At 51.8% G+C, this 26,756-nt stretch overlaps 1 protein-coding gene across 1 annotated transcript; it reads left to right on the forward strand.

Annotated features, from left to right (window-relative positions):
* Positions 1-1,235: 1,235 nt before the first annotated feature.
* CCNI (cyclin I) lies at positions 1,236-24,996 on the forward strand. Its single transcript, XM_053975643.1, has 7 exons — positions 1,236-1,782; positions 13,542-13,698; positions 18,991-19,125; positions 21,430-21,504; positions 21,670-21,810; positions 22,577-22,807; positions 23,391-24,996. Exons 2-7 carry the CDS (start codon positions 13,585-13,587, stop codon positions 23,850-23,852), a joined length of 1,158 nt encoding a protein of 385 aa, XP_053831618.1. The 5' UTR covers positions 1,236-1,782; positions 13,542-13,584; the 3' UTR covers positions 23,853-24,996.
* The last annotated feature ends 1,760 nt before the right edge of the window (positions 24,997-26,756 follow it).

Genomic DNA, 26,756 nt, shown 5'->3' on the forward strand with positions numbered 1-26,756 from the left:
TAGGCAACGAGTCCCAAAAGAATTAGAATGGAATTGTGAAAGCGAGATAAAATTCCAGGAGGACTTGCCCTTCTCTACACCTTCTAAAAGTCATATTCTGTTTCAAGATAAAAATTAATTTCAAGATAAAAAATGAAAGGGAGCAGCACATGACAGGCTTGGATTTGAAGAACAGTTCACCCTGAGCATAGGGGAGCTGGTGCGGCAAAAATAGCCTTTCATTTCAGTCTTATATGTTACTAGGGAAAGGGTTAAAAAAAGCTTGAGATGGATGAATTTTTAGTGAACTGCTTCAGAGTTAATTTGCTGGAAAATGAATAGAAAAAAAAAATAAATCTATGTTCTCTCTTGATGATTTATGTCACTGTGCTTATTATCTCCGGAGGAAATCCTCCTTTGTGTGCTGTCTGAACAGCCAATAACTACAGATTCTGGAAGGAGTTTAAAGAAAACAATTTGCCTTTGCTCTGAACTTCTTGCTTTTATCTCTTCATTTCAACCTCTGGTGGTGCAGCAAGATTCTGACACTCATCACCGTGCCAGGATTTGCATGCCAAGTATTTATTCTTTTCCTGGTCTTTGCTGTACAGGATTGTAACACGGCCACAAACCCATTAAAAAAAATGCTTAGGTTACAAAAGGATTTAAACGCTCAAAAGCTTGTCCAGTTCTCAGGGAATAAACGGAGCTGTGAGACAACAGCTCAGCTTCCATAGCACTTGAGGCATCTTGTGCTGTCAGTGGGAATGCCAGACACAGCCTGGAAACGACAAGGAAAAGGACAGTGCTGCAGGCCTCTGTGCCGGGGAAGACCTAAGGAAGTAAATGAAGTCCAGGGCAAGTCCCTGTTTACATTCTGCAGCGCAGTAAATAAAGGATCACCAGGGATAACACAGGGAGCTCCGTTCCAGCTGGGAGACACGGGATGCGCAAGGAACGGACGAGACCATGACACTTTCGCCGAGGATCGGCACAACTCGGGGGCTTAATTACAATTAACTTACAAATAAACACCTTTTGCCGTCGCTTCGCCAGTGTTTTAAACGCCACTTTACCGACCGTCCCCCGCCCCTGCCCGGAGCCCCCCCCCCCCCCCCGCTCCCGGCTCCCTCACGGAGCCGCGCACGCGCCGCAGATCCTGCCGCGCGATGCTTCCGCCAGGGAAAAGAGTCCCCGCTCTCCCCCACGCCCCCCCGCCCCTCCCGGCTCCTCCTCACAGCCAGCGGGCCGGGGGGAGAGAAGCGGGAGGGGTGAACCGGGAGGGGGAAAACGGGGAAGGGAGAGCCGCCTCCAGCCGCCGCCGGCCTCGCGCATCCCTGACGCGGCGCTTTGTCCGCTGCCGGCGGCGCTGAGGCGAGGCGGTTCCGCGCTGAGGGGCGCTCGCGCGCCTCGCCGGCGCTTCTTTCTCCCTCCCCCTTCCCTTCCCCTCCCCGAACCCCCCGGGAAGCGGCTGGCTGCGGGCTGCCTCTCGCTCCCCTCCCCTCCCTTTTCATTTTTATTTTATTTTATTTTAATTTAACCCCCCCTCCCTCCCTCCCGCGCGGCGGCGGCCCGCCTAACCCCCCTCCCCCCCCCCCCGCCCCTCCCGCCCCCGCAGATTCCCCCTCACCCTTCCCGCTCCCGTCATGGCGACATGAGGAGCCCGCCGGCCGCCGCCGCCGCCGCCCCGGGCATGGGCCCCGCACGGTGCTGAAGCGCCGCGGAGGAGCCCCGGCGCCGCCGCCCCGCCATGGGGTGCTGATGGCCGGGCCCCGCCGGGCACCCCGCCGCCGCGCAGGGGAGGTGAGAGCCGGGAGGGGACGGGGGGGGATCGGGGGGTGTGGGGGGTGCGCTGGGCAACGCCGTAGTTACAAACGCCGTGGTTGTACAGGCGCAAAGTAAACGCGCGCAAAGCATCCTGCCAGCGGTGCTTTGTGTGCCCGTGCGGGTCCCTCTCCCGTCCCCTGGGCCCCGTGCAGGGGCTCAGCAGCGCATCTGTGCCCCGGGTGTGACTCCGGTCACAGCGCGACGCGCGGCATTTACAGTCAGAGAACGTTCAGGTGCTGGAATGCACCTTGAAGATGACGTAGTCGCAGCCCCTATGCCACGGGCAGGACACCTCCAGGTGACCGGGTTCTTCCAAGCCCGGCTTGGAACACTTTCAAGGTTGGGACATTCACAGCGTCCCTTGGGCAACCTGCTCTAGTGTCTCACCACCCTCATGGTAAAGAGTTTCTTCAGAATACCGAACCTGAATTTCCCCTCTTTCAATTTGTACCCATTACTCCTTGTCCTATGACTACAGTACCTGAGGAAGAGTGTCTCTCCAGCTTCCCTGTAGGCCTCCTGGTTTTGGGTTTTGTTCTCCTGTCTCCGTGTACTTCATTTGCAGAGATGGGCTGCGCTCTCTCCCTGCTTTCCTCTTAGCTCTCCCGTCTGCGATGGGAGAAGTTTCCTTGAAGGAAGAGCAGCTTTGTGTGCTCTAAATCCGTTTCCAGAGGGGTGAACCGGAGGGAGTGAGATTGCCATGGGTTTTTGTGCCTATGGTAGAAAGCAGAAGGACAATAAAAGTTCTCCTGAAAACTTGTCCATTGAACACAGAAAAACCTGCTTTCCTATCCTCCCCTTTTTGACCCTGTGAAGGAGGGAAAAAGGAAGAATCCCTCATTTTACCACTGTTAAAATAAGGATCTTAGACAGCAGGCCGATTCAAGCCTGAACGTAAAAATTAATTCAGCATCAGCCTTTGTCTGCTCCTAGACATGTCTTTCTGTGGTGTGCTGCAACAGCATGTACATGGCACAGCCCCTTTTAAAGACAGAAGGGTGAGATTTTTTTTTTTAATAACATGTTTCAGCTGAGCAAGATGCAAGTGGTGCATGACACGCTTGGGAAAGGGCAGCCTCTCCCCTTTCACCGCAGAGGTGGCAGCTGTGCCCCCCACCTCTGCCCCACTGCAGGTGCACCTGGAGCCCAGGTCAGGCAAGGCGAGGGAGGGTGTCTCTCAAAAACCCAATCGTGGGTTTCCTTGTCTTGAGGGATGGATTTTGGATCCCTGCAAACCATTCAGATTTGGTTTTCAAGTAGTTTGGCTGGCTTGTAGGGCAGGAGGAGGGCTTGTTCTCATCAGTGCCTACACAGACCTCGGCGTGGGATGTGGGAAGCTGATTTTTTGGCTTCTCCCCAGCAGGAACTGAACTTTCACATGGTGGGGGGTGTGTGTATATAGATAAACACACACACACACACACGGAGTTTTAATTATCCTTCAGCCCTGTGTAGAAGTTAGCACAGTTTGATGTGGCCAGACTGATCCTAGCTGCTGCTTTTACTGTGTCTGTTCTGTATTCCCAAGCCCTGTGCTTTATTTGGTCTGGGACCCTACTTAGAAATGCTGATAGTGGCTCTGGCGAGAGCCCTGCTCTGTCCAGATCCCATCCACACAAGGTCCTCCTTGCTGGATGCCAGCTGGGGCCAGGCTTTCCCGCTGCTCCATGTTTGGGGTGTCACAGGGCTGCAGCCCGTGCTGCTGACAGCCCGCAGGAGCTGCTCTGGCTGGCTCTTGGGAGCTGTTTCCCTCCTTCCAGACCTGTCTGTCTTCCATCCTACAGTAACTCTTTGGTGCAGTCAATATTTGTGAGTGAATGAGTTGTTTTCCTGTTTTCAGGTGGCTCCAGTAACATGTACCTACATTTATCAGTTTCATCAGGGGTCAGTCCAAGCATCACACTGTTCAGTGCTGCTGTCTTTGCTCCTCTCTGCCCTGGGAGAAGCTTTTTTGGTGGACCAAGTGTTTACAGCTTTGTAAAGCTTTGAGTATCTCCTCTGTAATTACAGCCCCTTTCATTTTCCATTCTCAGCCTTTCTGTGCTCACCTGCCTCTTAGCATCCCTCGTGCAGGGACCGAAATGAGACCTCCAGCAGCATCCCTGTGCTGGATGGTGCCTTCCCTCAGGGCCTGCTGGAAGACGCTTTCCCGTGCACACCTGCAGCCATGCAATGGTTAAAGCAGTAATTAGTCTTGACCTCATGCTGAACTGGCTTTTGGGGAACATTTATATGCACAGGTCTAATCACTGTGTTTTTACGAGGCACTTCTTATATTTAGGAAATAAAGTTCAGCATCACGCCAGCGTAAACAATCCATTTGAACTGGGTGATGGAAAGGATAGATAGAAACATCTGCAGTTTATGCCACACTGTGGGATTTTAAAATGGTCAGGCAGGACACGTGGCCTCAGGAAAAGTAGACATCATCTTCTGAGTGCCAGATGATAACCCTTAGGACTCGATTGCCTGAGTGTGGACCAGACTGTGAGTGAAGAAGACCTGTATCTCCAGATGGAGTGTTAACATGGCTGTGGGATCCGAGTTCCTCCCCTGCAATACGTAGAATGTGTGCCCAGACCTAACTTGCCCGGGAACCTGCCTGTATTTGCCTTTTTTCCATGACACTGCAGGGCCCGAGGAGCTCCTGACCAAAGACCTTTTCAGCAGCACGCTCCACTGAAGCAGCAGGAAAGCCAGGGAGGTGGAGTTTAAGGGAGATTCTGCTACATTGAAAATAGCTATTATTGTGCTGCATTCTCAAAGAAACTATTCTCAAAAGCCAAAAAAGCACAGTGAAATCATTGAGATGGAAGGAAATCTCAGGTGTCTCCAGTCTCTGTACAAAACAGATGTGGTCTGACATTTTCCCTTCCCGTGTGTTTGCTGACTGCAAGTGTTATCAACACTCATTTATTAACCACAGTGGGTATTTGCACTTGCTGTGCCATAAACTCCTCTAAAAGCTCACTCATAAATAACACGTTGCTGCAGATATTCCATATTGCTCAGCAGCCCAGACACCAAACATCTTTACCAGGATGATGGGAGCTGCTGGATGAACCCATCTGCCAGAGGCTTTTGGACCTTTGTGGTGGTTCTTCACTGCACACAGTGAGATCCTGTTTCTTGGCTGGGGCGACTTGACTACAGTGATCTGTTAGACAGGAACTCGGCTCCTAAAAACTTCAACTTTTACACTTTTAAATAACTCTGACTGTAAATCTCGGTGTTGACGTGCTCCGAACTGCAGCCATGCAGCCGAACCATCAAGCTCAGCTTAGTCTCTGTTTGTGGGAGCCCTGCGAGTGTGTCCGTGCATGCAGTGACAGGAGCAAAGCGGGATTCACACAACTCTGCTGTGGGAGCAGCAGCAGGAGCACTCCCAGCTGCTGTACAGCCTGCCTCAGACACTCTGCTTCCTTCCCCTTCATCTGTACCCCCCCCTCCCCCTGAGCTCCCATGTCTGGGTTTAGTTTATTTTAGGCTCAGGACTGGTTTTAGGTGGTGCACAACTCTAGATATATTAAGGCTATGGTAGAACAGGAGAGATGAAGACGCAGGGAAGAGCCAGGACTGTGCCTGATCCATGCTATTTTAGTGGACAATTGGAATTATATCCTTTCCTGCATTGTCTCAACAAGAGGCTAATTAGTCAGCAAGCCTGAGCTCCTGGAGGATAATTAAGCTTTATAACTGTGGGTTCTCCTTGGTTGATGAGAAAGAGGAGGCAGTACCCTCAGAGCACAAGAATGCTGCTCTGCAGCTACTGTGTTGTACCTCATAATTGAGCTATTGTTTCAACAGCAGATAATTCCTCATTTCCTCATAATTATCTCTTTTTACTGCCTCACACTGTATTCTGATATTAGCTGTAATCACTAATTTATCCTGAAGCCAATCAGAATCTACAAAGCAAAATATTGGCCTCGGTGAGCACTTAGGCTTTCAGACAAAATTCTCTTTTGTTGTTGTCAAGAGGAATCAAGCCGTCGTAATCAGACGTTTTTTGGATGTGGGTGTTGAACAGGGTATAAACCTGTTTGGTTTTATCACTGTTCATTGCTGCTAATGACTGACTGCTGCCGACAGACAAGACGAGGTACTGCTGAATCCTGTCTCTGTGTTTTTGCCCACAGAGGCATTGTATTTATTTGGTTTCAGGGGATTATATTACTCAAAAGGTGCTGCATGATGCTTTAAATTCCAAATTCCAAATGCCTGTTGGAATTGCCTCTAGAGAGTTTGTTTTTATGGGCTTGAAAGCTTCTGGCCGTATTTTATGAAATTACTGCTCTCCCTCCTACTTTGTGAGGTTGGTTTTCCTTGGAGTGAGTTCCTTCAAGTTACTGTTGATTTATACCAAGTTACATTGGTGATGGGAGAAGTGAATCATGGCCTGCATGTGTTGCTTTGAGGAGACTACCAGTGAGACATTACATAATGCCAGGTTTGGTTTGCCCCTTTTTTTTTTCTTTTTTTAATTTTAAAGCCTTCCTGCTGCCTGAAGAACAGGCAAGCTGCTGTGGGCTGCTTTGAGCCTTTAGCGCTTGAGATCCCCAAGTGCTCGAGGCTGCAAAGTACCTCTGAAGGTCAACTTGTCTGAGGCCCCAGCTCGAGCAGAGCCACCTAAAACCAGTTGTTCTGCACCATGTCCAAACACTCTTTCTGTGTCTCCAAGGATGGAAACTCCACAACCTCTCTGAGCAACCCAGCCAAAGCTCTGTCACCCTCACAGTAAAGAGAGGTCACTGATTGCCACCCTCTGGACACAATCATTCAGCCTCTTTGCATTCCACGTCACTGGCTGCTTATCCACACCCTACTTCCAGCCAGGAGCCTGCCCAGACTTTCCTTGGCCTTCCTCTTGCTACCCAAATACTTGAGCCCCTGTAGTCTCTCCCATTTTCTCCCTGAAAAAGGCTTCACAGACACAATTCAGCTGGGCTTTGGCTTTCATCTGACCTCATCCCCAGCTGCCTCCACTATCCCACGGTCACTGCAGCCAAGGCAGCCTCTGACCCTCTCAAGTCCCAACAAGCCCCTCCTTGTAAGAGGCTGTGGGTCCAGTGGAATCCCTCTATCCAGGGTGCTCCTGGGTTCCTTGTGCTCTGCCTGCACACATCACAGCTGTCGGGAGTCACCAGAGGGACCAAGGTACCAGCATCTCCTCCTGGCAATAGAGCCTGTACCCCTCCTCTGCAGCACTCCCAGGTCATGGGAGCCATCCCACCACACCTCTGTGATCCAACGATGTATTCTTTCACCTGCACACACCTCTCCATGTTACCTCCCCACACCGTTCATAAGCAGACACACACCTCAGGGAAGCACCCCAGTGTGCTTTCCCTACCAGAAAGGGTGTGGGGGATTTCTCCAGAATGGGACCTCATAGATGTGACCATGCTTACATGCAAATGCTGAAAGTGACCCCACTTAAGCAGCATTTATTGTTTTGGTTTTTTTTTAAGGCCTTCCTGTCATCTTACCCCACACGCTTTGAACCTGTTTTGCAGTTAAAAACCTTGAGGTGGAGCAGAAGGTTTCCTTTCAGTGCCAGCAATCACCTGCTTTCACCCTTCCCTTTCTCCCCAGACACTTCTCTTACCTTGATGGTGGAGGTGGCCACTGCCTGCTTGTCTGTTGCAGATGGGGCTGAGGCCCTGCAAGCTGCCAAGCCCCAGAGAAAATCCTGTCCATCTCCCATGAAACTCTGATGCGGTGCAGCCTGCTCACTTCCTCCTAAAACTCCTTCACTTGGCACCACGGCTCTTCCAAGACAACCAAACCTTCTGCAGGACCAAGGCCCTGGGCACTCCCTGGGAGGCACCACCATGCCTGAGGCTGGTTATCCTGGAGCAGGGCTGCCAGAGTCCCCCTTCACAGCAGCTCTGGCAAAAGGGGCCACCGCTGCCTCGAGCTGCCTCTTATATAGACTTAGCCCAGGTGCTGCTGAGTGGGTGCTTGGCTCTCCCTAACTAAGGGCAGCTCCTTGGAAGCTGCTGGGGTTCCCTCAGACCCCCCCTCTCCATTTAGTGGCTCAGCAGCAGCAGCACCCTCAAGTTCTCAGAGGTTCACAGGTGTTCCCCAGTAGTCCTGAACCTTGTCCCCAAAAGATCCAGAGAGTCCCTGAGCAGAACCCAGAGGCCGCCATGCAAACCTTGATCAGTTGCCTGTGGGAGCTGCTCATTCCTTTGCCAGTGGTGCGCAGGGAATTTGTACAAGGCTCAGCCATTGCTGTTTCAGATTTATCTGTTGTTTACATGGGAAAAAGCATAAAAATAATGGGGGTCATTTCAGCACTCATTTCTCTTTGCTTTCTTCTGTCTGGTGCTTCAGTTCTGAACAAGAAGATGGCACCATCTTTTTGGCATGTGACCCTTGTGATTGTCCCAGGCGAGGGCTGACTGTCCTTGATGTGACACCCCAGTTCACACAATAAAGGATCACATTCCTGACCTGTTTCTGAGCCTTGGGACAAACTCTGCTGCCAAACAATAGCAGGGCCCATTCCTACTGAAATCTGTCCAGTGGCTGATTTGTATAAACCTTGTGAGGAATTTACATCTTCCATTCATTGTTAGGTTCAAATAAACCAACATCTCGGAGCAGAACTCATGAAAATATATTGAGTTTCATCTCCGTTTTTGTATCAACACATGCGTTCTGCAGCTGGAGCTGTTCTCCTAGGGCTGAATCCTGAGTTTCCCTTTTATCCTCAGTTTGCTTGGTCTGTTGCAGCAGGGAAAAGAGCTGTGATTAAAGCAGCCTGTTTGCACCACTTGAAAGCTATGGCACGGATATTTAAGCCCTTACTGACCAAAGACCTTTCTGGGCAAAGGCTGCTTTAATGGACTCATCTTGGCAGCTGCCAGACAAAAAGGAAATGCAAACCTCCACCTCCTCCTCTCCTCCTCCTCTGGCCCTTCCTACCAGAACCACTAGCACAGGGAGTGGGGCAGGCGTGGGTTTGGAAGCACACCCATCTCATCAGGAGGGAAGAATGGTGACATTGTCTGAAAGTTCAGTCAGGAGTTCATCTTCTACCTTGTTTTTTAAAAGTTCCTACTTTGGAAAATACAATTTTAAGTTTCCTGTAAACAGCAAACCCCTGATGTCAGTCACAAGGCTGGGGGAATGAAGGGGAGCAGAGATCTCTTAGCCCTTTTCCAGAGGGCTCCTCCTTCCTAGCTGCTAAATGGACCCTGGGATTTCTGTTTCAAAACAAGACGTAAAAAACCCTCCCCTCCCTCCCATCAAAACACTGCTCTGCATTCCCTGTTCGACCCGTGGTTTTAGCTGGCAGGTTCCTTTAAAATGTTTGGAAAAATTCATCTGTTTGGAAAACCGGCACTAAAATGAGGTCAGCTTTATTTGCACTCCCAGGAAAAATCTGGTTGGAGGAAAAGAAGTGGCGAGCGTGTGATGTACATGAGCCCGCCTGACCGATGTTGCCAAAATACCTCACAGCCTTGCCTTTGTACCAGGTTGTGGGAGGCAGCTCGGGCTGAGTCACACAGACAAGTGGCAAGGGCCCTCTTCCTCTCCCAGCCTCCAGAAAATTGCCTCTTTCCGAATTTGGGCTAAGGCACGGCTCAAAGGAGCTGCTGGTTAAAGGTGTGAGATCACCTGCAGGCCCTTAGTCACGAACTTAGTGCTGCTCCTGGGGAGAATTCTTACTGGACTTGGTATTTGACCAGAAGGCAGTTTGTTCCTTCAAACAGACTTGCTTACTTAGGTGTTGACGTTTGAAATTATATTCCCAAATGTACTTTTCCCAGCCATTTAGCCTGAAAAATCTTTATTGTCCCACAACACTGTCGAGCTGTTTCCATTGGCCGTTTATTTTGTACGTCCCAAAGCAGTTGATTTGAACCCACACTGGTCATCTGCTCATTTATTGCTGTCACATTGGGCTGTGCTTTGGCATTTCCCTCTGGCCAGCACAGAGTTCCAGACTGCCTCACTGCCGGGGCAGGAGGAAAGAGTTAAGCTGAGAGAAAGCCCCAGGTACTAAAATTAACATCCATCCCAGCCCCCGGCCACAGCTTTGAAATTTCTAATCACAACTTGCAGTTAGACATTTCTGCTAGCAGTAGGCTTGGATCCTTTGAAATCACAGATGGCTGGCTGGAGCTCCGAGGAATTCAGTCTCCTCCTCTCTTCCTTCTGCTTCCCCTTCCCCCCAACTGCCCAGAAAAATCTGTGTGCAGGTCATCTGTGAGATTTTACTACTACTTGCTAAAGCTGAAGCAGATTTGGCTGCTGCTCCCTGAAAATATGAGGTCTGCAGAATTTGGTGTGGTGCTTCAGCTCTACTGGAATTACTCCCCTTGTTCAGAACTCCCACCTGGATTGATGTGCAAAACAAAGATAATGGGGTTTGGGCTGTCTCTAGCCCTAGAAATATTGTTAATTGTTTACAAAATGAGCTGTGTTAGAAAAGCAAACAAACAAACAAACAACCCCCCCATAGCATACAGAAAACAAGCCACCATCAGAACCAAAGGGGTTTTTGTTACTGCCCTGAATTATTTCAGTGATCCTGTTGGTAGTTCAGTTGTATGAGGATGGTTAAATTGCAACTGGGGGCAGGAAAATCAGGAGCTGTGTTAGAAGCTTGTCCTTCTAGTGGATAGTATGTTCCTGGAGCAGCATCTTTTGGGTGCAGGAGGCACTTGTTATAGTCACTGCAAAGCCTAAAAATAAAAAAAGCTCTTCTATTTTGCATCCCACGCGAATGCACCCCCCAAACCATGAAGTGTGATTTGGTCAGGGAGTCGTCTGCCCCTGTTCCTGCAGAAACTGCTTTTGGAAACTGTAGCCGGCAGCACGTGGCAGCCTAAAATCTCTCCAGGGAAACTGAAAAGCACTTCTTTGAGTCAAGGTAGCTATAAACTTGGACCAAAGAAAGATCTTTAGCAGATGAGAGATCTGTATTTTATGGACCAGCTCGGGGTGTTTACCATGATTAAGGAGGTGATTTTTGATGCCTCTCACAAGTGAAAACCTCACACCAAGGTTTTGACTCTCTAATTTCAGAGCAAGATCCAACTTGCAGCTCCTCATAGGAGGCGTCAAAGCCAGTCCCTTGACCGGGCTCACTTCTCCTTTATTAACTCCCCAACTGTTCTTTAAGAGGTTTCAGCACAGCCAGGTGACCTTCCAGTGAAGATTAGGAACTTTAGGAACTGTTTGAACACTGGTTGAAAAACTCCCAAAGTAACCACAAGGGAAAAAAACCCCAAACCCAAAAAGCCAGCACCCTGGAGCTAAAGGTTAATTCTGAATCAGGGAAAGAAGCAGAAAGCTGGGGTGAGTTAGTTCATGGTGACTGTCCCGGCTTGGGCAGTTCCTCCAGCTGTGGGTGAGTCGGGCTCAGTCGCAGAAAAGCACGGGAAGTTTTTGGCTGGAGGAAACGTTTGGTGTGGGGACAGGCTCAGGCCTCCTGCTGGCCCTGCCGTTGTCTGGGTGCTGCCACGCCGAAGGGTTCTGCTGTGCTGCTGCCACTTTCCTGGGCTGCTCAGGTCCTGAGCTGGGCAGAGAGGAGTCCATGGACCTCCCTGTGCTCGATTTTGGGAAGCTGTGCCAGCCCTGCTGTTCCTCCTCCTCTCAGAACCTGCTCTGCCTGTGCTCCCTTGTGTTTTGGGAAGCCTGCACATTGTCCTGCTGGCGGTTTTTTCCAATGGCAGCATTTATCTGATGGAGAGCTGTGTAAATGGAGATGCAAACTGGATTCAGCCCCGGGGTGCTTGGCCAGGCTCCCGCCTGTGCTCTCTGCTGGAAAACTGCGCACTGCTCTTGCTCCAAGGGAAACTTTCAAGCGCGTCATTCCTCTTCTTTTTTCCCTTATAAAGGTTATTGTGCCTCAGCCCTCAATTGAATTAGGTCCCTAGTTCACAAAGGAAAGGTTATTTTCCCCTCTCTTTTGCCCTTGGCAGCCAGAGAGCAGTTGGCAGCAACGCTCACTAAAGACGCCCCTTGCAAGGCCCTGGGTGTGTCGCGGCTCCAGGGACACCCAAGCTCTCTGCCGGGGACACTGACCAGCCCAGGCAGCACAGGGACAACCTCAGAGGGGATCAGGGTAACTAAAAGCTCTTGTCTGGTTCCAGAGGCCTGTGAAACCCATTTGTGTTGTAAACATGGTGGGAATGTTTGTCAGTCACAACAGAAGAAAACGGCCTGAAATTTTTCCCTGGGTTGTCTCCAGTGATTTGGGGGTTGGCTAATTACTCTCTCCTTCCTGCAAAACCAAGGAAGGAGCATCAATATTTCATATGAGGAGACATGGCCGGGCTAAATAAAGCTCCTGCTTTTTTCCTGACGAGTGTGGAGCGAGCTGCTCCCGTTCCCCCGGCTCTCAGCACTGCTCCTAGCCTCGGCCTCTGCCGTGGGTCTGCTCCCCCCTTGCCACATTCCACCTGGTGCAGTGCCTGGCACAGCTTTGCCATGAGATGGTGAAGGACACAGCCTTTGGGAACTGGCCACAGGGAAAACTGTGGCTCTGATGGGAGGCTCACGAGGTGCTAATGAAGCCCCCGAGGGAAGGAGCTGGAGGGGAGGCTGTGACTCTGTGTCCCTGTTTCCCCTTCAGCCCCATTTACAGGGAGTGTCCTCAGGATCAGCCCCAGGTTTAAAATACAAATGCAAGATCGAGTAAATGCGCGTAAATAAGCTGTGGTTGGAGGTTCCTGAGTTTCACTTCCCTAGGCAGAGTTTCCCTCTGGGCAAGAGAGGAATTTTTAATAGGGATTTTTCAGCCCACAGTGGCCGTTTAGGGGCTGGTGAGAAGAGACACGCCACAGAGCTTTAGGAGTCCTTTTCAGGTCTCCTGGTTCTCAGGTGTTCTGTCTATTCAGTGACACCTGGACATCTCATGTAGGGATATGCCAAGCCAGTAGAGGCTGTCCCCTGTTCACGGAGCAGGATTTGTTATATTAAAATCTAATGTAGAAGGGGGTCCTGTTCAGGACAGAGGGCCCTGAGGTTTATTTGCCACTTAAAACCTTCTGGACTCTTAAGTGGGACTGGAGTGTGGTTTATACCCGGTGCAGGGTGTGTGAATAAAGAATAATATTTGTTCTCTGTCAGTCTTGATCTTTAAGGTTTCCTTTAGCTCTGGGAAAGCACCTTGAATCTTCATTTGCTCAGAGCTGCTTTTGTTGTTATTTATAATAACGGATTGTTTTCCCTGTGGATTCTGTTTATTTTCTCAGAGTCAGCACCTTGCTTATTTCCTGTAAATACAGCCTGGACTGTTGTATTCACATGAAAATGCCTGGTTAGTGTTTGGCCAGTATCCACCTTGGGGGAATTGCACAAGGCCTCATGCAAAGAATCGGGAGTTTCAATAACTTTCCCATGGATTTACCCTTCATTTACCATTTCCCTGTTTTGCCTAAGTGAGTTAACACTGTCAAAAATCCTGTAGCCATAGTCCTGGTAGACAGTCTCAGAACTACTACCTAAATAAGCTTTTCCATCAGATCATCCTCTCCATTTGAGAGCAGGTGGTGCAATCTGTTGTCTTTAAAGAAATAAAGGACAAAAGCCTTGTCTGTGCCTTGTTTCCCATGTGTAAGGGACAAGTTTTTTGACAGGCTGTTACTGCCAGGTGAGGCTGTGCCAGGGCCGGGAGAACAGTTCCATTGCCTGCAGCTTTATTCCCCTCTGCGCCGCCTTTTGCCTGCACAGGCACAGCCCAGTGTTTCACCCAGCTATCTTTGGTTTTGCAGGTAGCTGTATCCAGCTGGGTGGCAGGTGGATCCAAGGGTTACCATGAAGTTTTCAGGAGCCCTGGAGAGCCAGAGGTTGTCTCTCCTTCTGGAGATGGCAATCTCTAGGGAAGCTCAAATGTGGAAAGCACATGTGCCGAAAATTCAGCCCAATCAGGTAATGTCTGTCCTTCACATCATCCGTCCCAGCAGAGGCAGGAGACTGCCTGGGGGGGTTGGTGTGGGGGCAACTGGAGGTGTTCAGGAGCAGTTCCATTTCCTGACACCTGGGGAATCAGCCTCTGAAGGAAGCAATTCCCTCTTTATTTGAGGGACACACCTGCCCCAGGGGTGCAGAACACACTGCACAGCACACGGGGTTAGGTCTCTGCTGGGCTTGCGACAGCACACACATACATTGTCCTGATTAAATTCATTTTACAAACTGTGGATTATTAGCGCCTCTTTCTGCTGGGCACCAACTCTGCAACAGTTCTTAAAAGCAGCTTCATTTTCTTGGAGTAATTCACTAATGGCAGCATTGATCTGATGCCTGCTCCAGGAAGAACCCCACTGAGTCCAGCAGGTCTATTTATAGAGCAGGGTGCAAGCTCGTGTCAAGGGAAGCAGAGCCAGGCACTGGCCTGTTCCAGTGAGGAATGTTCTCACAGGACTGGAGGAAAATTCAGGGTGGAAGAGCCCACAGGGGCTCCATAGTCCAGGCCCCCTCTTGTGCCGCAGGGAGGTTGGACCCAGCTGCTCACGGCCTCACCCAGCCCAGAGTGAGTTTGTGCTCCTTTGGGAGGAGGCACTGTCCCACCTGAGCGCTCGCAAACACCTGTGCACTCCACAAAGCTCTGAAACAAAATGTGGCATGTGAGGACGTTGTCACAGAATTTCTAGCCCTTTGTTGCTGGGTTGGGCTGAAATAGTCACACTGAGGGCCCGGATCCAGGCTTGCTGTTGTTACACCACATGAAACGTTCACACAGGTAAGTCAGCTGCTGTCAGAGCTAATCCCTGTCGTCTTTGTTTTCTCTGTCTGGCAAACAAGAAGCTGCTGCTGTTGGGCAGGAGCAAATACATTTTAAGGGCCTCAGTATTAGTTTTGTTAATCCATGTTTCGGTTTCCAAACAAGTGATCTGGTTGTCAGAGGTGTGGAGTGTGTTGTAGCTGTGGCTGTCTTGAGGCACAAACAGCCTAAGACTCTGGCTTATGGTAAAGCAGCCTGTCATCCCCTGCTGGCTGTACTCCTGGGGTGATTATAATGCAGGGAGATAAGATTACAGAGAACAAGATAGGGTAGGGACTCGAGTGTAACCAAACCAGATTCATGGGTGAAGATTTCACAGGGATGAGGCATTTGCCTTTCTGCCTTGGTGAAGTTGGTTCTGGTGGCTCAGAAACCACCACCTGCCTCAGGCAGACTTCCCAGCAATCCCTCCTCTGTGCTTGCCCTTGCACCTGGGATTTCCATCCCCAAAACTCTTTGTCTTGGTGTAACCTTTTTCATTCTGTTTTCCTACATGCCAGCTCAGACACTGACGTTATCAGTGCAGTGAGGGATCGAGCAGTAAGGGATGGCTAACTGGGAGTGGAAGCTGCGTGTGTGAGTGTGAGAGGTAGGAAGGTCAGAGGGAGAGGAGAGCGTAAACACAGCTGCCTGCGCGGGGGAAACCCAGATTGGGAGTCCACGGAGCAGCTGAGAACACTCCTGTCTGTAAGCACACATTTCCTTCTGTTCCTGTGGCTCAGGACACCCAACTTGTCCAACTGTCCCCTGTTCCCCCAGCCTTCACTTGGGCGATGGTGCAGGCACGGATGTGCAATGTGAATTGTCCTGTTTTCTGTAATATCTGGGAGACGGTCAGATTCCCTAATATTATCCACTGCCTTCCTCTGAAAGCAGCTGCAGCAGCCTAAAACCTCCCTTGCACGACAGTGTTGTTTATTTCCCGTGGCAATCGGGAAATCTGCATCCTTCTGTGGATCAGATCTGGCACCCCCAAGCGTGTGGAACTTTCCATTCCCTGCTCCAAGGGTGGATCAGCTGAACGGAGGTTTAAGGGACTCACCTGCTTTGCCAGTGACAAAACGTTGAGTGCGTCTGCAGACATCCAGTGATCTGATTGGAGACACTAGGGAGGTATTTTTGGGGAGTGAACTTTCTGTTTTGACTCTTTAAGAGACATTTTTGGTTCTGGTGTTTAAAACCGGAACAAACTCAGTTTCTAAATATGTGACAGTTGAGGTCCTTGACAGGAAGAAAGAAATCCACAGTTAAAGAAGCAGGAAGACTTTCCATTTTTAGCATGGGGTACAGAATCTGTTGGGAACTTGGTTCCTGGTGATTTCATGTACCTGATTCTTCTGTTTTGTTTGTACTTCTTGTCTAAAAAGTCCTACTCCCTCCTTTAAATGCAGGCCAGTGTTCTGGGTATGTGCAACATACCAAAGCCAGATCTCACAAAGGCTTTTCAGCCTGGTAAAACAGTGGGTTGAGTTTAGAACCTCCTCCTGCTTCTGAATGGATTTGGATTTTTTTCCCTTCTGGTTCCCCTTGCTGTCCCCCCCCCCCCCCCAGGTTATATGAGATGCAGGTGACATTCAGGAGTGTTCTTGGGATTAAGGCTTGAGAAATGGAGCTGTAAAGACTGGTCAAAGGTTGATTTTTGCCTGTTACCCAGTAACTTTGTGGCTGAGAGGGGCGTCAGTGAAGATTTTTGAATTTATTTTTTATAGAAAGAGAGTGTCACTTGTGTCGTAACTTCTTTCTTTCCTGCTGTGGCTCACTCTGTCTCCGCACTCCTTCTCTGTACCTCTTGAGGAATCTGGAGAGCTCAGCTTATTTCCAGTCCTAATAAAGGTCACCTGCTCACTGCCAGGAGCCCACAGGGACCAGGCAGCAACAGACGTGGGGAAAGAACAGAACACCTGTCCAGGACAGGAGACATTGAGGAAAACATTACAAGCTGAGGTGTTTTCTCTCGATTAGGCAGCAGTAAAACAGAGTCATGTTTGAGTTCACGGATAATATTTATTTTAGCCTACATATTCCATAAGTCTCAAGGTATGAGAGAGATCAGCATCCCTAGAGATGATCTGCTCTGTGCTTGCCCTCCAGGAGCACCTACATCTTGGTCCCTGGTTCTCCTGCCTGGAGCAGGGATGACACATGGAAAGTACCTCTGCCCCAAGGAGGAACCTTCGCTTTCCACCCAAAGGGACTTTCTCACTTTCAGCCCCCAGAGGTCTCAATTTTGCTTTTAGTTTCAATTAACTAAGGATCAGTGACCTCGCTGCTTAATTAATTTTCCTGTGCTGCATTTTGTTATTTGTGTTCTGAGGGTGTCACAGGGACACCTCTCAGAGAGAGAGGGATAGAGCCTGGTGTTCGTGTGGGAAGCTCCTCGCCCTGCGTGGAGCAGCAGCAGGGTTTTTGGGGGGCGGGGGGACCGGTTCTCACTCCTGCTGCCTGTCCTGAACCAGGCTGTAACAACCTTTCCTGGTGCTTAAACTCACCTGTGAGGGGATTCTGCCATCCTCCTGCTCCTTTATCTGCAGATAGGGTCTGGAGTAGACACCCTTTTTGTAGGGTTCCAGAAAGAGCTGGAGACTCCCCTCCTTTCCTTTGCTTCCCCAGATAGTTCTTAAAGAGCCAGTTTAATTTTGGAGCCAGCCTTGTGCTGGCCATGCACCGAGCTGAGGGTGCTTGCAGTTGCTCCTTCCTCCCGCAGGCACTGTGGGGCTGGGCTTGGTTTAACTTCACATCCCAGCTACGCTGTGGGTTTGCGTCAGACGCTTTTCCCTTCCCAGGGCAAGGGCAGGCCCTGCAGGCACTGCGTGTGCAGCTGCTGCTCCCTGAGTCTGAAACGGTGCCTTCTGGCTGCCCACGAAGGGTGGGCTTTGGGAGGGCTGGGGAGGAGAGGCAGCACAGAGAGAGTGTCTTAACTCTTCCCAGACATGCTGTTTTTAGGAGAAGACCTCATCTTTTGCCTTGGCAGGCACAGGGAGACAGCGCCCAGCCAGGACAGAGGCCACTGGGAGCTGTGGGAGCTGTGGAAGCTGTTGCCTGTTTTGGTGGGATCAAGCAGGAACGGGATTTGCCGGGGATGGAAGGACTGGGGGGGTGGTGGTGTTGAAATCCCCCCAGGCTGCTGAGGCAGAGCCCTCCTCCCCAGAAGGAGCACCACAGGTGCCATTTCCACCCCCTCCTCAAGCATTCCCCTTTCTTCCCCCCAGGTACAGCCCAGGTCCCTTCCCACTCTCGGGAACACCTTGAGCAGAGCATTCAGTAACCTCTCCTGGAGTGTGGTGTGCTCATTATGCTCCTGGGCCCTCCTGCCCCCAGGGGGACTCACATTTCACCATGGAACTGCATCGGTGATTTTAGAAAGAACCAGTGTTCCCTGGAGAAAATAGCAGGTACTTGTTATTCAAGAGGCAGGCTGTAGCTGAGCAGCAGCTGAGAGCAGGGGCCCATGTGGAGCAGCAGACAGTGCTGGTGACACCGGGGCACTGCGGGGGCTCGGGGCAGAACATGAGCACTGTCGTGGAAGGTACACGTAGGTGTTGCAGTGGGAGATGTAGCCTAAAGTATTTATTTGGTATCAGTATTGGGGTGGTTTGTTCCTAAATTCCTGCTGGTTTGCCCTCATGGCGTTACTGGGGGCAGTTACAGCCCAGCTTTTCATGCTTCCAGACACAACTGGAAGCCCCAAAAATGCCCATTGGAGTGAGACCAGACAGTTCCTTGGGTGATGTGAAAGGCTCTAGGAAAGCTGGAGATATTTGTGGACTGGGTAACAGGGAAGGATTTTGTGTCTGTGTCTGAGCTGTGCCTGTGGTTGAAATTTAGCTGCTGTCCAAACAGATTGATGGGGGAGACACGGGCCAAACACCAAACCCAAACTGCAGGTGAAGCTCTAGCTGCTGCCTCCCCATTCCCAGGTAACTGAGCCACTGAGAGCCTTGTGTCAGCTGTTTGCAATTTTCTTTATTGTAACAGGTACTGAAGTAAAAAAAAATCCCCATAATTTGAGGAAAAAAATAAACCTCTCCCCACAAAACCCCAACAGAGTCCCTCCACTCTGCTGTTGGCAAGGGGGGTTTTGTTCCAGCTGGGAATTGCTGTGCACCCACATGGTACTGAGGAGATTAAAAAATAATAACTGAATAAGTAATGGATTTCTGGGAACTACTCTGGAGCTGAGGCTGCCAGTGCTTAACAAACTACAAGTCATCCATCCTCTTTTCCCCAGAAAAGAGGACAGTGACACTGGAGTGAGGTTTGAGATTGCTGCAAGGAAAGTTGTCTTTTCCAGGGCAGGTTTTTGGGATGGGATAAGTAACTGCATGAACAGAGTGGTGACTGGGCTGGCTCCAGGCTTCCCCTTTCCAAAGGAGGCTTTGTTTCCGTGATGAGTCACTTGTGCAGAGGTAACACCTTTGATCCTTTTTCTCCCCCAGGATGTAGCCATTTCTCCAAGGCAGAGGGATGAGGTCATCCAGTGGCTGGCCAAGCTCAAGTACCAGTTCCACCTTTACCCAGAAACGCTCGCCCTGGCCATCAGCCTCTTGGACAGGTTTTTAGCAGCAGTAAAGGTAAATATTTGCAGCCCCACAGCCGGGAACAGATTGCTGTGAGCGGTGAGGCCGGACAGAAGCGCTTCCTTCCCCCGACCCCTCCCCTGCCCTGCTCACAGGTGGGTGGGCAGCACCTGCTGTGCTCGAGCCACAGCTGGCAGGGTTTGGGCACTCGGAGAGCCTGAGCTGACTTGGGAAGGCAAAGGCAGTGCCCAGCAGCCCCAGGCCAGCCCTCGAGCAGCAGCACCAGGGACAGGCCCTGCTCACCTCCGTGGCTGCATTCCTCCCCTTTGTACCACCCCAAAATGCTGGGGCACCTGCTAGCAGGAAACCAGCTGGAAAAAAAACTGAGGAGAGGCTTGAACCTAGCAAGGGGGGTGGTGGAGGGAAAAAAAATGTGGGAAGAAAATTAAAATACAGACAATGGCTTTTGGGGGAGTAGTTCCCTACCAAGCTGCTTTACAGCCTGATGGACTCCATCTCAGACTGATGTCTGAGAGCTGGGAAGGAGAAAAGGAAGCAAACACCAGGTGCAGGCTGTCCATGTGGCAGCTGTGCCATCCTGCTGTGCTGAACCCAAATGGAATGGATGAGCCCCTTTGGGTTTCAGGCTGCTCCTCCATAGAAACTGCTTAAAAAGGGGGAAAAACATTTGGGCTCCCTGCACGTGGGCCCTGCTGCCCCTCTGGCCCCCGTAGCTGGGCTGTGCTTTGCACCTGCCAGGTGACCAAACACAGTGTGCTCCAACCTGGAACCCCTGGCCTGGAGCTGTGAAGTCTGGCTTTGGCAGGCTCTCTTACCACATTTGCTCAGTTACATTCCGTGCTCAGCAATCCACGCACGTGTCTCACCCCACACCACCACCCTGCTGGGCAAGCAGTATCCCTTAGGAAATGGCAGCTGGAGGATGCATTCCAAGCCTGTGCCCTTGCTTTCCCGTGTGAGAGACTTTGGTAGGACACAGGTGACATCACTCATTAACTCACCCCTTAAATATTAATAAATATTGATCGTGTCTTCATGCAAGCCATGGAAGTTATTATTTTTAGGAATCCAAAGTAGCTGATTTACTGAAATGCTGAAGTGGCAAAGAGCCAATGCATTGAAGTGCAGGTTTTCTTCCAGCAAGTTGGAGCAGCCAAGGAGTCTGTACTGAAAGCGTGGGACTGCGAGTCCAGAGCCCACTGCTTAGGGCAGTGAACAGGAAGGGGGAAAGGGGCTTTGCCTGGGTGAGCTCTGGGGCTTTCTGCTCCCTGCCCACTTTTCCTCTCCCACAAAGCTCCTTCCTCTGATGCAGCTGAACTCCTGGTTTTCCACCAGGGCCTTCTCGGTGGGATTTTATTATGCACACCACCAGTCCCTACCCCAGGAACAGCCTTGGGGATTGCAGGGACTGGCTGTTACCCAGAGCCAGGCTGTTACTGGTGCTATTTCACTGCACAGCACCCTCAGCAGGGCCCAGTCCTGCCCTAAGGGACTTCATTCCCTTGGACACCTGCGTGCACACGTACAGGGTGTGAGTGCAGGATTTTCACTTCCCTTTGCCTTCAGCATCTCTGACCACAGGCAGGAGAGCTCAGCTGTCAGGAGCTGCTTAGCTCTGCAGCTGTGCCAGGGTTTAGGAATAGCCTCTGCCTTTCCAGCCCCAGCCACTCCGGAGGATGTGGCCATGGCCAGTGGTTGTTTCACTGCCAGTGGGAGTGAAGCCCCTTTGTCAAGGTGGTCACATGCACAAAGCTCACAAAAAATCCCCCTTTCCCCTCCAAATTCCTCTTACCTTGCCTAAAAATCATCTCCTTGTTTGTGGAAGAAACCAGCTCTCCCTCACTAATCCCTGGGCCACAGTTTTGGGAACTGTAGTGTGAAATTACAAGTGGTAATTTCACAAGGGTTTTTAAAAAAGTTTTTCCGAGTTACACTTCCCCAGGCAAAGACAGTGTTTTCCAATTCCCATTTCCCTTCCCATTCCGTGTCTGCACTCGGAGCAGAGCTCTGCTACAGCAGGTGAAGTGGCTTTTCTGTGAGGGGACGAGCTCCCCTCAGGGTTTTCTCTTGGCCAGTTACGCTGCAGTGCCTAAACACGAGCTCTTTCCTGTCCAGTGCTGCCCACTCAGATCACAGGGCTGGCAAATCCCTGCCTTGCCTGACGTCATGGAGCAGGGATTTGTGCTTGGCACAGCTTGCCACTGCCAGGGTGTAGTCAGAGGTCAGCCTGCACATCCAGAAGGAAACCCTGGGGCTTGGGATGCCCCAGCAGAATAATCAGGGTGTCACTGCTGCATCAAACTGACACAGAGCCCTCTGTGCTGTCCTGTCCCACAGGCCCGTCCCAAGTACCTGAACTGTATTGCAATCAGCTGCTTCTTCCTCGCTGCAAAGACCATTGAGGAAGATGAGGTAACTCTGTTCTTCTTACTGTGGCACTCTTGGACTATCTTCCATCCCAGCCCTACCATTGCTTGCTCCTGGTGGCTGCCACTTGCCAGGACAGGAACAAAGCATTTGATGTGATTTCTCTAATGACTGGTTCTCTCCTTTCTTTTTTTGCCTTGGCTTTTGCAGAGGATTCCAGTACTGAAAGTGTTGGCTCGGGATAGCTTTTGTGGTTGTTCTCCAGCTGAAATTCGCAGAATGGAGAAGATCATCCTGGATAAACTGAATTGGGATCTTCACATGGCAACGCCACTGGATTTCCTTCATATTGTAAGTAAAGGGCTATTGATGTTCTTTCTGGTGTCTGCCAGTGCGAATAACATGTCAAGAAGCATCTAGACAAAAACTCTACCTGTAGGGGAACAAAGACCTTGGAATCTGTTTGGAATTCCTCTGTACCTGTAGTTTCTGAAAGAAAATGCTTTGCCAGAGAATTCCAGAGGAGACTTGTTACTCTTGAAGTGCAATATGCAAAACGTGAGCCTGCTGTCTGACCCTTTGGCCTGGTCTGGGGTGTGTTCAGCCATAGATTCACAGCTCCTGGAAGCTGTGCTCCTAACTCTTCACTGCCAATGGTTTTCCTCAAAGCTAAACACCAGGCAGCAGGGAAACAAGGAGTGCAGCTAGGGAGAAAGCCCCAAGGGTGGGCTGTGAGTGTGGATCCATGCTTGCTGCAGACCTGCACGGCCAAGAGCCACATGCGCGCATATGAGAGGACGTCAAGGGAGATGTCCTGAGCTTCTCTGTGGAATTTTCCTGAGGAGTTTGTCTAGGACCCCTGACTGCCACATGTGCACTGGGGAGAGAAGGGTGGGTGGGAAAGCCTTTTGCAGAGCCCTAGAGCCTGGTGCCTAGGCAGGTCCCACCAGAAGGACTGCACCAAGATTCGGTGGGTTCGGCACACCAGGTTTTTCCCCACGGGGCAGAAATTGCCTCCAGGGTGAGGCCGGAGGACCCTCGCGTGTGTGAGCTGTTCCCCAGGCGCGCCGTGGCCTGGCCAGCACTGCCAGCTGCCCCCTGTGCTTGTGTCCCGCAGTTCCACGCCGTGGCGGTGTCCAGCAGGCCGCAGCTCCTGGCCCTGCTGCCCACGCCGAGCCCCTCGCAGCACGTGGCGGCGCTCACCAAGCAGCTGCTGCACTGCATGGCCTGTTTCCAGCTGCTGCAGTTCAAAGGCTCCATGCTGGCGCTGGCCATCGTCAGCCTGGAGCTGGAGAAGCTGCTCCCCGACTGGCTGGCTCTCATCATCGAGCTGCTCCAGAAGGCACAGGTGAGGAGGGCAGTGCACACGGAGTGGGGAGGGGCCGGGGCCAGATCCTGCCCGGCGCTCCAGGCCGCCGGGGCTTTGCCGTTCCTTGCTGCCGATGGCTGCCTGCTGTTCCGCTCGTGTGGGGATGGCTGGGCCTCAGCCTGGAGCGACAGCTGTAGGGACAGTGCTGCCAGGTCTCAGGCTTGACCACCTCCGCCGCGTCACGGGGAGGAGCCGTGTGCCCTGATGTACACAGGCCCTTGCTGCACCAGGGAGAAAACACACCAGGGAAAAATTCCACTTGTTAGTGGCTCCCCTCCATTCATTCACAGCATACAGGGAACCTTGCAGGTACTCTGGGAGGACACTCCAGCTGCTAAAAACAGGCAGTGAAATCCTTTAATATCTCAAAGTTCTGCCTCCTTCTCCCCACGAGGTGCAGGAAGGAGCAGGGGGTGTATCTTGGGCAGTCACCGTGGTAAGGGTCAGCAGCACGTTGGCAAGTGAGGCGCACGCGTGGCCGGGGTGCTGGGAGCCCGCGCCCTCTCCTCACCCTGCCAGTGATCCCACAGCAGCCATCCCTGTGCTTGTCTTCCCACTCCAGATGGACAGCTCGCAGCTGATCCACTGCCGGGAGCTGGTGGCACATCACCTTTCCACTCTGCAGCCTTCTCTGCTGCCCAACTCTGTATATGTCTACAGTCCCCTCCAGCAGACCCTGGTGACCTGTAACAGAGGAGCGTTCCACCGCCCGCCCTCCTCTGTCCCAGGGCCGGGTTTCTCCCAGGACAACGGCCGGCCAGAAGCGCCCGTCACAGCTACAGCCGCGCTCTGCCCGCGCCTGCCCGCCCCCGCCAGCGGCTGCAAGCCAGGCTCCGCCAAGCGCAAGGTGGAAGAGATGGAAGTGGACGACTTCTACGACGGCATCAAGCGCCTCTACAACGAAGACCTGGCTCCGGAGGCAGCGGCCCTGGAGAACGTGGGCTCTGTTTGCGGCGCCGACGTCTCGCGGCAGGAGGGCAGCGCGTCCCCTTGCCCGCCGCTGCAGCCGGTGTCTGTCATGTAGCTGTGAGTGCCACCACGGGGCCTGGCAGCCCGTGGCCTCAGCGGGGCGAGAAGGGGCCTTACCTTGTCAGGCTGAACTGAAGGGAGCCAAAAGAAAACCAGGAAAAAAAAAAATATCCCAACCCTTTTTTGAATTTTATTTCTTGTGCGGCTAATTATAGTTCCACTATTTAAGCACTTAAAAACACAAAAAAGTATAAAAATCTAAAAAAAGACCCAAAAACCAAACAAAAAAAGTAGCAAAAACCTGTTCCTTTCTAGTGTTGTCGGTTCCACTGTTTTTCTGCTCCTGTGTGTTGTAACCCATTCTCCACATCCGAGAGCTCGCAGATCAGCCCTGCAGAGCTGTTCCAGGTTTCCCAGCCACCTAATGCCTCTCTGATCCCATTCTCACCCGCTCCTTGCTCCCTTTCTGCCTGCTCCTCTTTTAGTTCTTGGCCAGTCTCGTGCGTGACATTCTGTCCTGCCCCACCTCCACCACAGCTTTCTTTTGCCCTTTTAAACAGAAAACCTCTATCATTTATAGTTGGGTGTTTAAACATGATAATATTGAAAAACTGGATTTAAACACAAGATTAGGCAGGAAAAAAACCCAAACCAGTGCTTGCAAACTTCTCCACACTTCAGTAATTCCCACAGGAGTGTGAAGGTGCTCTGTGCCTCGCACAGAGACTTCTCCCTCTTATACTAGTTTGCCTCTCCAGCACAGAAAGCAATTACGGGGTTTTTCATCACTAGAACTGAAAACCTTGTTTTTTCTTGCTGTGTGCAGTCTGTGTGGATTCTCACCAAGGCTTGGTTCTCTGCATCAAATGTAACCACTGAATAGTGCAGAGCCTGGTTCTCCTGCACGTTTCCCAGCACTGCTGGGTGAGGTGCCGGGCGGCTGCAGACGCCTGAGGTTTGGAACAAGTGTCAACATCAGGCACAGAACCAAAACAAAACACCCCGACCCTCGAGTTTCGTGTTCATGTAACTTCTAACCAAGAGTCTGACCTTTAACATGTCTCCTCCATGTGACACCCTGTTCTCAGAACACCCTGTCCCGACTCTAAGCTCTCTCCACAGCCCTGAGGAAGGTATCGTATCCAGAGCCATTGTACTGATGAAAGCCTTCTGGTAGCAATAAAGAAAGTTGTCCTGGATTCCCAGTCTGGTGTTGTGCTTTTCACCCAAGACCTGGCTTGGCTTTTCCCAGAGGCTGCCAGGGAGCTGCTCTGTGCCAGACCCCATGAAAGGTGACATGAGAGGTGCTGGGCAGCCAAGAGAGTCACCCAGCATGCACTCTTTGCCTCTTCAGCAGTTCCAGCTTTGGCCCCGACTCTGGTGCTCCTCACTCCAGGCTGCTGTGCTTCCAGGCTGAGTACCTGGCTGAGACACTGCTCCATGTCGCCCCCTGCTCCCTGCCTTCCAAGGTACCATCTTACTGCAGCAGTCCACCACAAGCCTTCTCTTTGGTTCCAGCTTCTTCCCGCTATGCCTGAAAAAATCCCCCTCAAGACCACATTTCTCAGGAGGGTGTGCGTCTTCCTTCCCTTCCAGCCCTTCCTGCCGTCCTTGCAGTATTTCCAGTCCCTGACCTTCTCATCCCACAGGTCAGTTTTCCAAAGCCAGGCTGCTGAGCAGGCTCAAGGTGTCAGTAGCACACTCCTAAGCAAAGCACCCTGTCACTGCAGGATCGCCCCAGTTCTGGGGCTCTCCGCATCCAGCCCATGGCATGTTACGCATCTTTCCCAGTTAAATTACACCTGCTTCTCCCCATCCCCACGCTCTTTCTCCCTCAGGGTTAAGGGCATATTCCCACATTCCCTGCTCGCAGCATCAGCACACAGGCACTCACAGATGCACACAGGGAGAGGAGTTGGCACGAGGGTGGGAGCAGGGAGCCTGTGCCAGCTGGCAGGGGCCTGGCTGGAACAGCAGGGAGGGGAGCTGGGCCTCAGGAGAGATTTGGGTGCCACTGGGACAGGTTGCTGTCCCAGGTGTGCAGCAGCCACAGATGTGTGTCGCTCTGAGAAGGTAACTGTATCCTGGTCACTGTTTCCCACTCCCAAAGCCACAGGACAGGAGCAGGTCATGCACTGCCCCGGCTTGTGCCAGCCTTAAGGGGAGAGCTCTGTCTTCCAAAATGCACCCAATTAACAGCATCACTGTGGCTCTCCCAAAACTGCCCCAAACCCTTCCCGGCCTCCTTGTGCTGCCTGGAGCCGGCCAAGCCACTGTGCTGACTCGGTGAGCTCTGGGAAGCACCGGCAGGGGCAGGACTCAGCGTCCCTGGCTGCCGAGGCAGCTTTCCCGCTCCCCAGTCCCGAACATGGGCATGCCCCAGCCCCGGGGGATGCAGAGAGAGACAGACACATCTTATTTCCTTGCTGCTGTGCACAAACCCACCCCAGCTCCCTTGTGCCAGGCAACTCCAACACAACAAGGCTCAGGCACAAAGCCTGCCCCTGGTCCAGGTGGGCCACCTCTGCAGTGTCCTGCTGTCCTGGCATAGGCCCTGGCTGTGGCACTCGACATCATCCCGTTGGTTTTGCTCTTCCCCTGGAGCAAGTGCAGCAGCTGCCCCCTTCAGCCCTGCCCTGCATGGCCCCCATCACCTTCAGCAGGCTGACTTCTATGCTGTTCCCATTGCTGGAACACAGGGCTGTACTGGAGCACTGCCAGGGCTCCTTGTTTCCCACAGGAAAACATTCCCTGATGCCCTTGGCTCCTCACATTCCTGCGACCTTCCCACAAGCCTCACGGCACCCCAGTGCTTCACATGACAGACCTGCCCAAGATACCAACGCAGGGTCTGTGCTCCAGCGGGGCCCAGAGCAGTGCAGGCCAGGAGCCCAGCATCTCCCACAGGAGCACTGAATAGAAATGCATTCCCAAACCCAAGCGTCTGCTCAGTGCCCCA

The sequence above is a fragment of the Vidua macroura genome, chromosome 4 (assembly GCF_024509145.1).
Source record: "Vidua macroura isolate BioBank_ID:100142 chromosome 4, ASM2450914v1, whole genome shotgun sequence".
NCBI lineage: Eukaryota > Metazoa > Chordata > Aves > Passeriformes > Viduidae > Vidua > Vidua macroura.